At 37.2% G+C, this 17,795-nt stretch overlaps 1 protein-coding gene across 1 annotated transcript in view; it reads left to right on the top strand.

The window, feature by feature from the left end:
- LOC125225176 (Down syndrome cell adhesion molecule-like protein Dscam2) overlaps positions 1–17,795 on the top strand; it is a 163,797-nt gene that overhangs the window by 119,503 nt on the left and 26,499 nt on the right. Inside the window, exon 4 of the mRNA XM_048128757.1 lies at positions 12,186–12,347. Within this exon, the coding sequence (XP_047984714.1) occupies positions 12,186–12,347 (162 nt within the window). The remainder of the gene's footprint in view (positions 1–12,185; positions 12,348–17,795) is intronic.

The following is a 17,795-nucleotide window of genomic DNA, read 5'->3' as shown; positions in this document are numbered from 1 at the left end:
TAATGTTTTCCTTTAAATAAGAATTTAATAACTGCGACTATTAAAATAACCTCTGTAATTTGTTTTCCAAGTTGTACATATTATAAGCTATAAACAATATAAAAAGTATTTCCAAACATGTCGGATGCAAATAAAATATTGCCTAAATTTGTTCCAATATCCAAATCTGTACCCCGTCAGCGGAAACACGTTTTTAATTTCGCACCAAACGCAGACGACAAACAGAACTTTATGATCCGCAAGTTCGGTTCTCCACACAAACGTACACTCGAGCAAAAAAGGCAACATTGTGGTGTCGGCTCGTCCCTACATACTTACTAATAAAATATACCTATTGTAATTTTAACTATAAAACTCCCGTGAGACTCATACATATTTAAAAATATTTTAAGCGGGTTACTCACGTATTAAGTCGATATAGCGTTCGACATGTTTCGGTTCAATTTCGAGAACCTTTCTCAAGAGTAGCGACCCCGCCTTTACATGTCGAGAGCGCGACGCATACTGCGGGCGCTTGCTCGGTGCGCGCGGCTGCTGAGGACGGGCGCAGGGGGGGTCGGCGGCGCGAGCGACGTCACCGTGGCGAGATCGGAGCTACCCACTATGTTACTTTTGTCAAAAGCAGGATTGTACACAACACTTATTACGTCACTTGTTAAGGGTGCGTTTACACTGGGCCTAGAACTGTTTTCCAACTAGGTGGCACCGACACCAACCACTGTCACGATTGAAATTAGGATGTCGACTAATTTCTATAGCTTCCCGTATTTTCCGCTGAACGAAGAACTTTTCTCGCGCCAGTACGGTTACCCTATCAAATCTTACATAGTGCGTCGTGTCCGAATCCAATACGTGTTCTGTCACCGCAGAGCTGTGGATGTCCCGGCCCTTCATACTACGTATGTGTTCAGAAAGCCTTGTCGAGATGTTCCGGCCGGTCTCTCCAATGTATGACTTCCCACAGGAACACGGGATCCTGTACACCCCGGGAACGTTTAAGGGCTCCTTGTCTTTTGGCGAACGCATCCATTTCCTGAGCTGCGTGTGAGGACGGAAAATCGTCTTGATGCTATATCTTCGGCGTAACAAGTGTCCGATCTTATCCGTCACTCCCTTGAACCGAAACATGTCGAACGCTATATCGACTTAATACGTGAGTAACCCGCTTAAAATATTTTTAAATATATACCTATTGTTTTGAAAAGAATGATAATAGAGTTGCCACATATTAATTTCTTCTCTTTTGGACAAATTGTAGCTTACATTCTCATTTAGCTAGATTGATCCATAACATTTTGCCTATAGAATATTCTTAGTGTTAGTTTGTTAATAAGCGTTAAGATAGTAAAAAGGTACAGTAAATGTAGATTGTAATAAAAAACTAGGTATATTGAATACCTCATGTCATTGCATGTATAAAGCTTTTTTAAGTAAATTAAAATCATATCGATGGTCAATCTTAGTTTAGCCTGACCGATCTAAATAATTCCTTTAGAAAATAAATACATCCTGTAAAATCCATACTAATATTATAAATGGGAAAGTGTATGTGTCTATTTGTTTGTCCGTCTTTCAAGGCAAAATGGAGCCAATTAACGTGTTTTTAAGTGGAGATAGTTGAAGAGATGGAAAGTGACATATGCTACTTTATGTCCCTTTCTCACCCCCACTTGCCTAAAATTGGGGGGTGGAAGTTTGTATGGAGCATTTCTTAATTTTCAAATTTAACGCTAACGAAGCCGCGGGCGATAGCTAAAGTGTATTAATAAGACAGAGGAAAAATAGTGTCGAAATGAGTATGTAACTCTACAGGGTGGCCCATTCAAATCGGTCAGTATGGGAAAGTCTGAAACTATAAGACATACGAAGATTTGTTCTTAGGAACCATGTCACCGATTTTGATAAAAAGAAAAACTGCATTCATACAATTAAAAAAAAAGTGTACCCAGCTGGGGAATCGAACCCGGTTGTTTTGAAAAAATAAACTTACACTATTTCTATTCAGATATCGTTTGTGTAGGTCTTAAGCAGTAAATATCTCTAAGAAACATAATGTCTAAAATGAATAAAATGCATTTTTTCACATACTTTAATTTATCATAGTAGGTGTTCAAAGTGACCACCGTCTTTTTCAATACAATATTCAACACGTCTAGGTAACGATCTTACTATTGCATTTTGTATCTTCATGTGGTGAATCTGCGTTAAAGTTGACTCTATGGCTACTTTTAGGTCTTCAACGGTGTTATAGCTATTTTTGTACACTGTTGTAAAGATGAAGTGAACTTGCTGAATATTGTAACGGTGGTCACTTTGAACACCTACTATGATAAATTAAAGTATGTGAAAAAAATGCATTTTATTCATTTTAGACATTATGTTTCTTAGAGATATTTACTGCTTAAGACCTACACAAACGATATCAGGGTGGCTAGCCGAATGGCACAATCGCTCACGAAACGCTCACGAAACGAAGCGCTAGTAGATACTTATCTATCTCTATCGCGCTTGCGTATTGGCGCGACAGAGCCAGCGGCGTATCGCTTTCGTTTGGCGTCGGAGAAATGCCATTCGGCTACGGGGCCTGAATAGAAATAGTGTAAGTTTATTTTTTCAAAACAACCGGGTTCGATTACCCAGCTGGGTACACTTTTTTTTAATTGTATGAATGCATCATTATTTTTAAAATCGGGACTTAATCGCGTATAACTACATATTAAACTGACCTCCAACGTTTCAAGGACGGCGTTGTCCCCGTGGTCTCGGAGAAGACTGGCTGAAATGACATCAACACCTTCTGACAGCCGCGCGAGTTTTTCGAACTACCCGCACTTGGTTTTGATTATCAACTTGAACTGTTTGCGCACTAGGGATGTTACTCTGTCGACATACAACACTGACGATATTTGATTTAACGACTGTCGATATTATTTTCGGCTTACACTTATTAATGACAGGATTCCATGTGGATGAGATCCTAAAACCTTCGTCCCGATTGAAATTGTATGTAGTTATACGCGATTAAGTCCCGATTTTAAAAATAATGATGTGTAATAATCGTGAAAGTTTAAATCAGTGTATGAATGCAGTTTTTCTTTTTATCAAAATCGGTGACATGGTTCCTAAGAACAAATCTTCGTATGTCTTACAGTTTCAGACTTTCCCATACTGACCGATTTGAATGGGCCACCCTGTATACGCCACCCCAAAGGCATGTATAAGTACATAAGGAAAGGAATGGAAAGATTTGCAAGAGTCCAGCATGGCTTCCGTAAATCAATTGGTTAAAAGTAGCTGCCCGCTCTGCAGATTATGCAAGTTCAAGTCCCGCCGGAAGCGTAAATTCATCCCCTTTATCCCTTGATATAATAATTTGAAGTCCGTTTGTATGGGAACGCGAAATCCGTCCAAGCTTGCCGAGACTCTTAAAAACAGAATTTATTGAGGCACTGGTTCCACCGCGAGCTAGTAAGCAACGAGTATGAGCTATCGGCTATAAAAACGAACAAAATATAAGCACTCCCGTGCAAATAAAAGAGACACGGCGATATTGATAGCTCACCACGTAACTCCAAACTTTTATTTACATGGGAGTGATTATCTTTTGTTCGTTTTTATAGCCGGTAGCTCATAGTTTACTAGCTCGCGGTGGGACCAGTACCTGAGTCTGCCGACCATCCGGCCGCCTCCCAAGTTACCCGGCAAATTAAGTTTGTAATATTTAATAGGTTAAGAACAAATCAATGCGATCCGATTCCGATTAGGGGAAAATGCAATCGTTTTTCAATTATATTTTCAATTTCTGGGCAAGGTCTCTCGAATTTCCCAATTTACTTTTGCGCTTTTTGTAGACTCACAGGTAAGCAAAGACGATAACGGTTATTTAATTAGTTCCAATTTTATTCCCTTAAGCAAATCTTCTAACTCACTATTAAATTAATTAAAGAAGGTAAATATTTTGTTTCTGTGAAAGTAACCTATTTTTAGGGTTCCGTACCAAAAAGGTACAACAGGAACCCTTATGGTGCGACTCTGTCCGTCTGTCTGTCCGTCTATCACATTCCTAAATATCTCGAGAACTACTAATGCTATCAACTTGAAATTTGGAATAGTTGTGAACATTGTAAACCTCTACAAACAGAAAGTATAATTTTGTTAAATATATTAATTTTAATTGTAGAAAATGGCCAAAATGAAAGGGGGGCAAACTGTAAATTTCAAGTTACTAGGTCAAGTGGGGTATCGTTGGAAAGAGCTCAAATTGAACGTAAATAAACTATTTTTTATAATTTTTTTGTTGTGGAAAAAAAAGAATTTTGAAGGAAAATGTAAAAAAAAATACCGTTCCCCCCCCCCTTATCTCCGAACTTTACCAACGAAAAATTATGAAAATTTAAGTAAACATTGGTTTTATGCTATATATTACAGGAAAAATATAATCGTGTTTGTATTTTGAATACTTTTTTTTAATTCACAAAAAACTTTTCAGATTTTTACTTTCAATTTACCCACCCTTGCGGATGTATATCGTACTTAAAATTAATACGAGATGTTACGTAAACCATCTTCTGTCCAATAAAGTAAAAACTGTTTAAATCGGTTAACATTATAAAGAATTATCCCTGAAAAACCAGGTCGCGCAAATTAGTAAGCAAATCGACCGGGAGATGGCGCTATACACTATAATACTCATAAGTGCCCATACTTTTGTCTTCTAGTCAAGTCATTAGAGTTATATGAAAATATGAGATTATTTTTACTAGGTAGTTTGAAAGAAAGTTTGTACGGAACCCTCTGTGGGCGAGTCCGACTCGCACTTGGCCGGTTTTTTTAAATAGAAGAATGAAACTAAACAGACATGCATATTGCTTTTTACATGTAATTAAGAAAAGCGTTGTAAATATTTAGTTTGGTATAAGATTAGTGAGTGAGCAAGATGATAATATTTAGTTTAGGTAATACCTAAACTAAATATTATCATCTTGCTAAACGAAAAAAGATTCCTCAGCGTAGTGAGGGATTCAATTCCCAGGTGTCAAGCGATTTTAGTGCCCAAAGAAGAAATAATTGACCCTACTCATAGTGTTGTGTTCCTGCCGGTGAGTAAGGCTGCTAGAGCTCAATGAGGGTGCGGTGTACTGGTGACGGAAGGATCTCCGGAACTAATTTGTTCCGTCTATTGTCCTTTGAGTCGTCGGCATCCCGAACCCTCCTTAGAGCTTGTGCACTACTTTTTGCTGTGTACTTAACACAGCAAAAAGGAGTGTACAATTTTCGATTGGGTTGGCAGCGCGCATGTGACACTCCTTGAGTTGCAGGCGTCCATAGGTTACGGTGACCGGTTTCCATCAGGCGGACCGTATGCTTGTTTGACAACGATGTAATCACTAGTTTGCTTTTACTTCACCTATCAGTAAATGTTTTTAACCATCTGAATTTGAAACATATCTGTGTAACGCCGTGGCTTGCGTGGGCAACGGTCGCGCGATGGTCGCGCGACGGCGATGCGACGCATACGAAATCAAACCTTATCGATATGGAAGTATGAGACGCGACAACGACGGTCGCGCGACGGTCGCGCGACCGTCGCCCACGCAAGACACGACGTAAGTATTTTTTTGTAATTGTAGTTACATAACTATGTATCATATTACTAAACTGAAATCAATTGAAAACTATTAATAGTGCCTAGCATGCTACCAAAACATTTAAGAAAAACCGGCCAAGTGCGAGTCGGGCTCGCGCACAAAGGGTTCCGTAGCAGCAAATATATAAACTTATTATGTCAATTTATACACCTGCCAAAATTACAGTTAAATCAACCTATCTCAAAAACTATAAGAGATACTTTGATCAAACCAAAAATCGTTGAAAGAGTTAATTAGCATGCATCACCTCTATTTTTTTTAGAATTTTATACCCCGTAGTTATAAAAATAGAGGGGGGGGGACATACTTTTTACGACTTTGAGAGCTGATATCTCAAAAATCGTTCACTTTAAGAAAAATGTTTTTTAGAAAACTTTATATCATTTTAAAAGACCTTTCCATTGATACCCCACACGGGTATGTACATCGAAAAAAAAATTTTCATCCCTCAGTTACATGTATGGGGGGCCCCACCCCCAATTCTTTTTTTTACTATTTAGTGTCATAATTTTGTAGCGGTTCATACAACACATATTCCCATCAAATTTCATCACTGTAGTACTTATAGTTTCCGAGTAAATCGGCTGTGACAGACGGACAGACGGACAGACGGACAGACGGACAGACGGACATGACGAAACTATAAGGGTTCCGTTTTTGCCATTTTGGCTACGGAACCCTAAAAAACTACTAAAACACCGCAGCGTTTAAGCAAAAACTACTAGAAACAATCGCAGCGCTACTATGATTCTTTTAAAAGTGGTTTTTGATCGATAGCAATTCCCGCCGCGGAACAATGCGCCTTTGTGACAACACTGAAGCACCTCTCACGCTATAAAAGAATCGAGGGCCCTCCGCAAGTGACTAGTTAAGGTTTATGCACCGATGATCTGATTACGTGCTGGGTCTTTTATCGGCGGAACGAGCCATTGTTTCGGCTTTGAGGACACTTAATGGTGTAACTACGGTCTGGATCGCACATGGGCATTGTCAGAATTTGGGACCCCCTAATTAACGTAAGTCGTTAACAAAAATTTACTTAGTTAGGTGACGATAATTAAGCATGATAATTTCTATAAAAATATTGTTTTTGTGTTAATTACATAAATTTTAAGCGATAATCTACATTCAGAATGTGAAAAAAGTAAATTTTTAGGCAGATTTTATGCTTAATTAGTCATCACAAAACTAACTAATAGCGAGTTAATTTTTGTTAACAACTTACACTAATTCTGAAAATGCCCACACAGGCGTAAACGTATTTGACACAAAATATTTTTATTTGTTCACATTACTATACACAACTACATAAATTACTAGTATAAACTGAAATAGATGACAATAATATGCATAGGCATATTCAAGAAAACGTGACTTTAAAAGCTTTAGTGGCCGGGCTAGTGCCTTAAACCAATAAATAAGAGATATTTTTTTATTTGTATTCTATATAATTATATATATATATATATATATATATATATATATAATAGTAATTGTTATACATATGCGTTCGTATTCGAACAGTACCTGCAAAATGTCACAATGATACGACAAAGTAACCTTCCTTCAATCAAAAACTTCGCCTTTGTTTTCTCACAGACGAATCAATACTGTTCTCTAGTTCGAATGAGCCTTTATGGACTAAGAGCCCAGAGCCACCAGACCTTCCCTATTTTCTCAAGGATGAAACTTTGGGGTAATATGGAGTTCGCATCGACGTTTAATATCTGCATTATTATTACCTAGTTCGGCCCGTCGGCCATTTTTTTGCTATAAGGTTTTAAATAAAACACTAACTTTCCTCAAATTCTCAAGGCTGATTTATAAATATACAGAATTCGTGAAACTAAGTGTGTTTTCACATTATCCGATCCGATATTGGATGTCGGACCGATATCCCATACATTACAGGCGCAATCTTGGATTTTTTCTATTGAAATTCTCCCGATATCCGACATCGGATCGGATAATGTGAAAACGCACTTAGTTTCACGAATTCTGTCAATTGCTAGTATGTGTACACGAGTAACATAAAATTACTTGAATATTCACTCAAAATTCAAGCACGTGCTTGAAATAATTTTGTCCTTTGAACAGTTTCAAAATTTCCAACGTTATACATCATGCCTTACCTTACCTACAAAGACGTTTTACAGCGTGTGTATTTCATACGGACGCATATCTTAATAAAGATTAGTATCGGACCTAAAGAGCCTAATTACATGGTTTTTTCTTTGAATAGATGAAAATTTTTTATACATAATAATCCAGCACGTAATGTACACCGTGATTTTTCTTGCTTTCCGTTAAATTCGACACGTCGTTAGGTTTGTTATCAGGGACCGGCCTGTATATCACTTTTAGTTAAATTCGCAAAAAAAAATTTTTCATCGTTTTCATATAATTAATTAATTAGTGTGAGAGACTCTTAAGAATAATATTCAAGTTAGTGTCAAGTGGTTGACGGCACATGTCAAAACAAATAATATTAAGAAGTGGTAAAGGCACACGTGTTCAGTAATTCTTTTTATTTTTTTGATAACTCAATATCCGTAAGAGATAAGACGCTAGTTTCTTAGATAAATTAAATGTATTTGATATAAAGAACCTTCCCTTAAAGTTAACGGAATTAAATAAAAACAGGTTGTATAACGTCCACATCAATTAGCCTACCTACCTAAATGTCATTACGACATGTCATTTATGTCATATCAAATTGAGTTGGACGGCGTACATTACCGCTTGGTCAGATTTCAAAAATGTATTACTCTAAATTAATAACACATTTTAACAAAATGATTATTAAAAACCGAAATAAGATATCATATATTAAAGAAAAAATGACGGACACTACCAGTGGCGAAGGCCGGATTCGAACCAGCGTCTTTAGCAATCCGGGCTAACGCCATGAACCCCTAGGCCACCCCGTCACAGCGGAAGTCGTCTAAATTTCACTTCTATATGACATCTTTGTAAGACTAGGCGTCTTTGACCAGCTCTAAGTGCAAGCAGTACATGCTTGCACCTCCTATACGAAACCTTTACAGGTTTAGGATATAGCTAGAGGCTGGTGCTGCCATCTATACGCAACTATGGAAACAAATCAAAGCCTAAAAATGATTATTCTATACGATTCGTATAATCAGCTTATACCATAACTGCATACATTATTCGCCCGTATGGAATCCACATCCTGTATAGAAGTCTATTACGCTTCATTATTACTGAATAGTGGACTTTAGCCGTATTAGTTACGTTTGAGTGAACAACATTCTGTAAAGGACAGTTCTGAGGAAGACCGAACTTTATTACTTTATCCAGGAACGGAGTTACACACGAAGAAAAGTTTTTGTGTGGAGTACTGAGGACAATAGTAACTAAAGTGATATAATAACTGACAAAAACTTTACATTAGAGCAAAACAATTAATTATACGTAGGTAGTATAATGTTTATATAACGACAATTTTGTATTAAATAAATATAAATAAATAAATATTGGGGACATCTTACAGAGATCAACTTAGCCCCAAACTAAGCAAAGCTTGTACTATGGGTGCTAAGCGACGATATAGATACATACATAGAAAACATCCATGACTCAGAAACAAATATCTGTGCTCATCACACAAATAAATGCCCTTACCTTAGGACCGTAGCAGGCAGGGTCACTACCGACAGTACCGACTGAGCCAGACCGGTCGTCAAACCAGACCAGACATCAGACCGTATTCCGTGTGATGACAGGTAAGAATATCACCATCCCCTTTCCTCCCATGGGTGTCGTAGAAGTCGACTGTGGAATACGGGTTCAATGGTGGTGTGGGCGATTCAACCTGTAACTGTAATATCACAATTTTATTTTCCTTTAACCCCTTAATTCCTTAAGACGATACAGGAGGGGTCAATTCTGCATACGAACGCTCTCGACTAAATATTTCCACCCTGGTTTTTTAAGATAGAGCAATGATTTTTTCAACACTTTTTTCAACTCAATGATTTTTTTGATATTCTTATTTTTAAAGACGCTAGAGCCCATGAAAAATTTCCAAAAAACGGCCTTATTGATTATGGCGCAAAAAAAGGTGTGGCATTCTAAATTCGTAAACAATTACTAGCCAAAAAAACTAAACGGTCCGACACATATTATTTCATTGTTATTCAGATTCTCCAATTTCGTTACGATTGATTAAGTTTTGAAGGAGGAAACAGTCAAAAGCGGAACCTCGATTTTAAAGATTTTTTCACAGTCTTTTAACTGAGTTGTTCTGAATGGACAGTTTTTTTTTCGATTAATCTTTTTTTTTTTATACCACGTCGGTGGCAAACAGGTATACGGCCCGCCTGATGGAAAGCGGTCACCGTAATTTTGATAATTTGAACACTTAGCAGACGTTTAAACTTAAAGCCAATAAGGTTTCTCAAGTAATTATTTATAACTTCTTGGTACATCCACAGTAATCTACACAGCTAACTGAACTGCTATGACCGCAAATATTACCAGTTTATGCTTCAATTTATCCTTCTTACAGCGTTATATTTATGAAATCATTAACCAGCCGTCTAGACACCGACCCAACTCTAAGAACAACATTAATTTTAACTGCCGTAACGATAAAAAATGCACTTATGATGTGGTATAAAATGAAGCGCTGAACGAGTGAAATAAAATATTGCGTAGTAAAAATATTGCGTTTTTATGTACCTAGAGAAGACCGTACGGTATTGTATATTTATTCACTACAGTAGCCAGAAATTGTGTTTTTATAACAAAGAGTCACACATACCTTCAGATGTTCGACCATATGCAAATAAAGAACTTGAACTTGAACTTGACCTGTTAGTTTTAGTAAAGCTCTTCTAATTTAACCTCACAAACCAATTTGGGTCGAGCACTGATATCAAAGTGATACAAAAGAGAGGTAAAGTACAGCGGGGCAAATTTTGACTGGGGGGCAAATGTAACTGGTCCATTTTTTCCACTTTTTACAATGTTTGCATTATTAAATAGAGTGTCCACCGGTTATAATTATATGGTAGGCGTGTTCAGTGGATACATGTAGAACTTAACATCGTAGTGTAATAATGGAAATGGATCAGTTACAATTGCCCCGTCGAGATTTGCCCCGCTGTACCTTACAAAGTGTTTCGTTTGCATAGCTCAAGCGATTGTTATCTTGTCTAGGATAGGATAGGCACTTAGGTAGTTAGCTATAATTCTCGCGTTCATTTCTCTCGATTTCTGTTGACTCCCGACTTCAATGTTGACAATCAGACATCAGTATACGAGCACGTCATGTCTAGGTTTTGAAGATTTAAGTATTAACATTTACCTACCGCTATTACTTGTATTTTACGGCACCCTAGCCATCCGTTTCGGCCATCGGCAACAGGGGAAATCAGAGTCCGACCGCTTATTATTCATGGCGCGGTGGATTTCATTATATCCACACTGTCACCTTTCACCTGATTAAAGTTGGACTTTTTTCACAGGTCATGCACCTGGCCACTGGGAATTGTGAGAAATGATTGTGTGTTGTTCGTTCGTCAGAAGGAATGGTGCTGAGAACCCTGATTCTCTTGAAAAAAAAAACGTTGACTGAATTTTACATTATGTGGCGCATACAATTTTTTTTATACTACGTCGATGGCAAACAAGCATACGGTCCGCCTGATGGAAAGCGGTCACCGTAACTTGTACTTACACTCCTTTTAGCTGTGTTAAGTACCTATTACACACACGTCACAAGTGCACGTCATTCCGAAGTTTGAGAGAGACAACGTATATCTCAGTAAGCCATATGCCCAATTAAATATTGACCGATTTCGTACGCAATTAAAAATGATTTCAGCCAACATATCTAGAAAAACCTATTACCTATGTGGAATATTTGAAATATTTTATACGAAAAATTTACTCAAATGTTAGGCAATTTTTATACCTAATTGCCTACTTATATTATGTAACGCGTTCTTTCTTAAAACTATTACTTTCCCGATTTACTTTCGCTGAAGCACTGTTACTTTTATATTGTAAACCAGGCAGTGCCCCAGCCCAGATCCCGATAATCAGGTCACTCGTCACGTGACGTGTTTCGGGACAGTGACACGCTAACGATGTTGCGTCACTGTTGCAATACTGCGGGACTGCTGGGAGTATAGTCATTGTTACGTAAGGCTTGCGTCTCAATATTTGACCAAACCGATGGTCAATTAGGTCAAAAGACTCAAAAAGATTAGAGATCATTTCTTCTAATGGTTATGTAGCGAGAGAAGACCTCAAATCAAATAGTTACCTAATGATATAAGAAACTTAGACATTCTGACTTTTCGAGCTCTCTAAAGCATTCTTGGCTAAAGGGAAACAGGCGAAATATATCAATTCACATCTGTCAAAATGAAAGCACCTAATCAAAGCAGCATAATATGAATAATCTTAGTATTCTTAGTATGTACATTGGTAAATATGTACACAAAAAATGAACAAAACCATGTACTTAAAGTATTATGTTATATGAGTTGTACACATTTGTTACAGTGATGGACGAATCCTGGGAAGTACGCGTGCAAGCGACGCACGGCGTGACCGGCGGCGCTGCGGTCCTAACCTGCGCGGCGTCTGTGCCGGTGCGCGCCCACGTCACGGTCACACGCTGGTACCGCGACGGGGTACCGCTGACGCACGTGTCGGCGGAGGCTGGTGAGTAACTAAATATAGATAAACTGAGGAGTTTTGGGAAGAGTAGCAAGAAGTGCGGGTCGAGAGGTGCTAACATGCGCGATGTCCGCGCCGGTACGCGTGCCCTTCACGGGGTATCTCTGACGCACATATCGGCAGAGGCTCACGTAGCGTCTCATGGAGAATAGACCTTTTCATGTTTTCGAGCTGTCCGTCAGTCACTACACGTACACACTATCCTGTCAGCAGCTTTCAGTTGAAAATAGTTCCCGCGATATTTTGTTTACCTGGACAGTCAGTGTCCCGCTCCATTTCCCTTTTCACGCCTACATACCTATCCTATTTTATGTTTTCCAAAGGTTTCTGAGTAAATTGAACTCTAAGTCACATTTATGGATGTGAGGAGACATGTGACAACGTTAATCGTTTCGTTCGTTGAACCAAACTACAGATCATACTCCGGAAAACTGATTTCATGCTGAGTTACGCAACCTAATAGCAAGAATCACAGATATACGAGTATTTGTGAATTTGTAATAATAAAATGGCGGTTTGAGCCCCTCCCTGATTCAAAATGTTACAAGGAACACTGCTGAATTGACATGCCGAACCTCGTAATGTTTTTGTGTTTCTTTAAAACGTCACTTTTGACACTAAACTTATATAGATGTGTAGAGTCAGGCCATAAGTTTAATATTACGATAGCCCGACCTGTGCAAGGATTTTAAATAAGAAGAAGCTGTTAAAATCGTTACCAACTAATCGTGGACTACATATGATTAGATTTTTTGATTTGATTTAATTTTGCATAATATATCATATCGCAGCGAGATCTATTTCACATCTTAGAAGAAGTATTGTTCAAATACGGCTATTTCAAAATCTAAATATTTAATTAACTCATGAATTAATGGAATGAACTCAATAACAACCGGTCAACCGCATATGTCATAATACGCAGCAAGTTCTGATGAGCGCAATGCATATCAACCAAGCTTCAAATCATGTCGCTCAACACACAAGTGATTGCACGAGTTTCCGTTTCTATTACTAGTTCGAGCAATAGTTCCGCGGACATACGCAAGCCAATTCAACCGTACGATATCAAAACGATATCCGAAAGATGTCATTCAGACATCGTGCGTCTCGATCGCGCCACGCCAATCAGGCACGAGCGAAATGCATGATATCCGATTTATAATACATCCTTCAAATGTCCTTATGACATCAGTGTAAGTTCGAATTGGCCTGTGGAAACTAGCTGAATATTGCATAGCAGCCAACTAGTTTAGAGTAATATGATTCGGAAACAAAGGAAACCTACAGATTGATGGTCGTAAAGCAGGTCCGATACTTTTAATCGATAATAGCTGCCGTCTGTTGCTTCTTAGTTAATTTGTTTTGTTCTAAAAATTGTCTAGGTCACATTTTATATTGTTAATATAATTGTATTGTTAATATAATTGTATTGTTATATTTTCTTCTGTGGACATGACAAAACTTCAGGATGTAAAGCAAATATTTAGGTTTTATTCTTACTAGCGGGAGACATTTTTTCAGCCTTTGAGACTCAAATAAGAATAACGTAGTCCACAGAAAAGTGACGAAATCTGTTAGACCCATTAATTTCTTACAATTTAAACAGACCTTGACTGCACGTCGCTGTCAACGTCTATGACGATACAGTTCCCGAAAGAGATTTAATTCGATCGAATTTGTGGCGCAAACTTCTTCAAATAATTCTATATCAAGTTTAAATTGGATCGCAGTCGAGCCTTTCCAATTACGTTTACTAAACATTGAAACATTTTATTATAACTTCGTTATTATCAAAGTATTTGCTTGGAATGCGAAATCATATTTCTTTAATTCCATTAGAGAATACTAAATTCAATTTAATAATAAGTTGGAACAAGACAACAAAGCGTTTCTCATATTTGGTAAAATCATTTAAATGAGATTCGATAATACGTTTCGTATCTCGACTGCGGGGCAATTGTAACTGGTCCATTTTTTCCATTTTTAGGGTTCCTTAGTCAACTAGGAACCCTTATAGTTTCGCCATGTCTGTCTGTCCGTCCGTCCGTCCGTCCGTCCGTCCGCGGATAATCTCAGTAACCGTTAGCACTAGAAAGCTGAAATTTGGTACCAATATGTATATCATTCACGCCAACAAAGTGCAAAAATAAAAAATGGAAAAAAATGTTTTATTAGGGTACCCCCCCTACATGTAAAGTGGGGGCTGATTTTTTTTTTCATTCCAACCCCAACGTGTGATATATTGTTGGATAGGTATTTAAAAATAAATAAGGGTTTATTAAAATTGTTTTTTGATAATATTAATATTTTCGGAAATAATCGCTCCTAAAGGAAAAAAACTGCGTCCCCCCCCTCTAATTTTTGAACCATATGTTTAAAAATTATGAAAAAAATCACGAAAGTAGAACTTTATAAAGACTTTCTAGGAAAATTGTTTTGAAGTTGATAGGTTTAGTAGTTTTGGAGAAAAATACGGAAAACTACGGAACCCTACACTGAGCGTGGCCCGACACGCTCTTGGCCGGTTTTTACACTATGATGTTGGATTCTACATAATGTATCCACTGAACACGCCTACCATATATTTAATAATGCAAACATTGCAAACATGGAAAAAATGGACTGGTTACATTTTCCTTCCAGTCGAGATTTGCCCTGCTGTACCTTACAATTAATTAGTGAACTTTTTTACATGTTTTTAGATTGCATTTATTGCTTTAAATTGTTAATATAAATTTTAATTAATATGTTGTATAACCTTTATTGTATAAACAGCAACGACGTAAGTAAATTGAATATCAATACTGATTAGACATATCTACTCTCCGAAAATGGAATTGATTATGAATTTACTTGAAGTTCAAAGCCTGATTTGAAATAGGATCCCCATTGCTAGTAAGTAATTTTATATCTCAAAGAATCCCTTCAGTTCTTAGCTTTCATAATTTCTAGAGTAAAAGTAGAAATGATTAGATCTGAGCGCAGCACAAATTGATTTAGATTCGGTGTCGAGTAGATCGGATCGCCGTAAAACGCCTTCCACGGTTGTTCTGGAGTGTTGCCAGTTCGCGCTGACTTTGTGAACACAATTCTTTTGGTCAGTATAACGGAGACTTCGTTTGTACTAAAAACTTAATGTACCTACTTATTGAATTTTAGAATTTCGCTGTAGTTAATTAAAACATAATACTTAAAATATTCCTCAATTTATTATTGTTTCACATGCTATTTATACTTAGAGTTTATCTTCATAGTTCACCACTTGTTTATTACTACGATGTGGAATTTTATTATATTGTTAAGTCCGGGAATTTCGTCCAAAGTGTAAAAATAATTGTTCTCAGTTAAAAGAAATAAGCATGAAACTAGCATCGCTTAGACTAAAACTACAAGTAATCTATTTCTCTAGAAAAATGTGTAAGCTGATTGCACGATTTCCCAAAGCAGCCAGGATTAAATTCCCGCCAAGACGCGAATTATTGTCGGCGAGCAAGGGTGAAGCGGCGAAAATAGAGGATTTTTACGACGGCGACAAAGCTGTCCCGGGCAGAAACAAGCGATTTCTTTATGAGTTCTAATTCTTCCAAGAGTCATAATCGCTTACGCATCGTAAGCGATTCGTAGCTCGCTCTCGCTATCGCTTTTCTGTAGCGGAAACAAAGCCAGACTGTGTTTTGATCGCCATGTAGCGTAACGATTGTAATATTGGCTAGACAGGCCGGGCAGAAACGAGCGATTTCTTTGTGAGCTCTAATTCTCGCCAGAAATTCGATTAACGTTTCATTTCGGGGAGGTTTCCTTTCTTTTTCGATTACGGGACACTTAATGAGTAATTAGAAATGTTCAATTTCAATTTGGCTCCTTTGTCGCGGAGGAATTGACCGAGTTTTATTTACACGCTTTGTAGATTGCTTTTGTTTTGGGGATATGCCGCTTCGGTTCGGTTCTCTTGAATTAGATACTTACTGCCATTTTAATAATTTACAGAGTCAACGCGTGATTAAAATTTTATGGGTCATTGACTTCATAAAATTAAAATATGTTGGTGTGACTTTGTAAAAGTTACTTAGTGTGATGTGTCCAATAATAAAGGTGGGTTATCTGATAGATCTATAGTAAATAAGTACGAGTATGAGATACTTGTGACTCTGCTTATTTCACAGTCCCTTATTGTTTATGCAAGTTAATAGATACAATTAAGGTTATTAATCCGGTAATATAATTGCAAACACAAACGTTTAAATGACCTATCGTGTTCCACCGAGCATTAATAAGCTTGTGAACTAATATACACTTAGAACTTAAATCCCCTAGACGTAATTAATGTCATTGTTTGTTCTGTAATCCAGTTTGAGTAATTATTAGAACATGTATTCAGGTGTGTTGTGTCTCATATAATCGGATGTGTATGGCTTATCTTATCAATAGCATGTATGTCTTAATTAATAGGGAGACTTACAGAGGTATCATGCCTCGATGGATGTGGCTACATACAATGGGATTAAAATGCCATGTTAATACAGATTGATCGATTAAGATTAAGGTTCCCATGCATAGTCTGCAATAGTAGTATATGCTACACAAGACTGTAAAAATTAGTGACTCCTTACGTATTACTTCGCCGTTTTTGTATTATGTGGATGTCTAATTGTCTACCGTCTCAAACTCTCCCTCAAATGCTCAAAAGGTTAACTGGAAGAGATCCCTTAAAGGGATAAGTTCGCCTTTGTACTGAAAGTTTTCATTTTAAGTATTACGTGCTGTATTCTTTTCTTGTACAATATTTGTTTCCTTACTTACTTTACTTCGTAAAGACAAAAATATTGAAGATCTCAGTTTTTGCGTCAAATATAATTACAGATAACCTCGTCAAATATACTTGCCTACTTTAGTATTTAGATTTTATTAAGTTAAGTTTTCTGTACCTACTTGCTAATTTGTTAATCTTGTTAATCCGTTTCTGTGGCAATAAAGTTTCAATTTCAATATAAGTACTTCTAAAGGCAGCATGGGGGCATCGGACAAGGTAGATCGAACTACGGTAAAAATGCAGACTTGGGGCAATAAATATTTATCGATATTCATACCTACTGAATGTGTATTAATACTAATTGATAATTTCAAATTAATATACCTACGCTTGATTGCAAACTCAACTATCCCAATAATTTTAATGGATATTTACTCTCATCGTTTATTTATTTTTGCCTACTGTTAATTTCGAAGTAGGTATTACACTAATTACATGCTCGAACACAAGTTTATCTAGCTCAATATATGTATGCATCGCTGTTCAATTACTTGCATTTCGAAGCAAAAGGGCTATTGTTTATTTTTATTCATAAATACATATGCAGTAACATGGTAAAAAAATTGTGAATAGGTAGGTACCTTCCTACCATTTCCTTAGCGACAAATTGTTTAAAGTAT

This window comes from Leguminivora glycinivorella, chromosome 4, assembly GCF_023078275.1.
Source record: "Leguminivora glycinivorella isolate SPB_JAAS2020 chromosome 4, LegGlyc_1.1, whole genome shotgun sequence".
NCBI classification, from domain to species: domain Eukaryota; kingdom Metazoa; phylum Arthropoda; class Insecta; order Lepidoptera; family Tortricidae; genus Leguminivora; species Leguminivora glycinivorella.
Note: the sequence above shows the minus strand (reverse complement) of the source record. Positions and strands in the feature narration are given on the sequence as shown.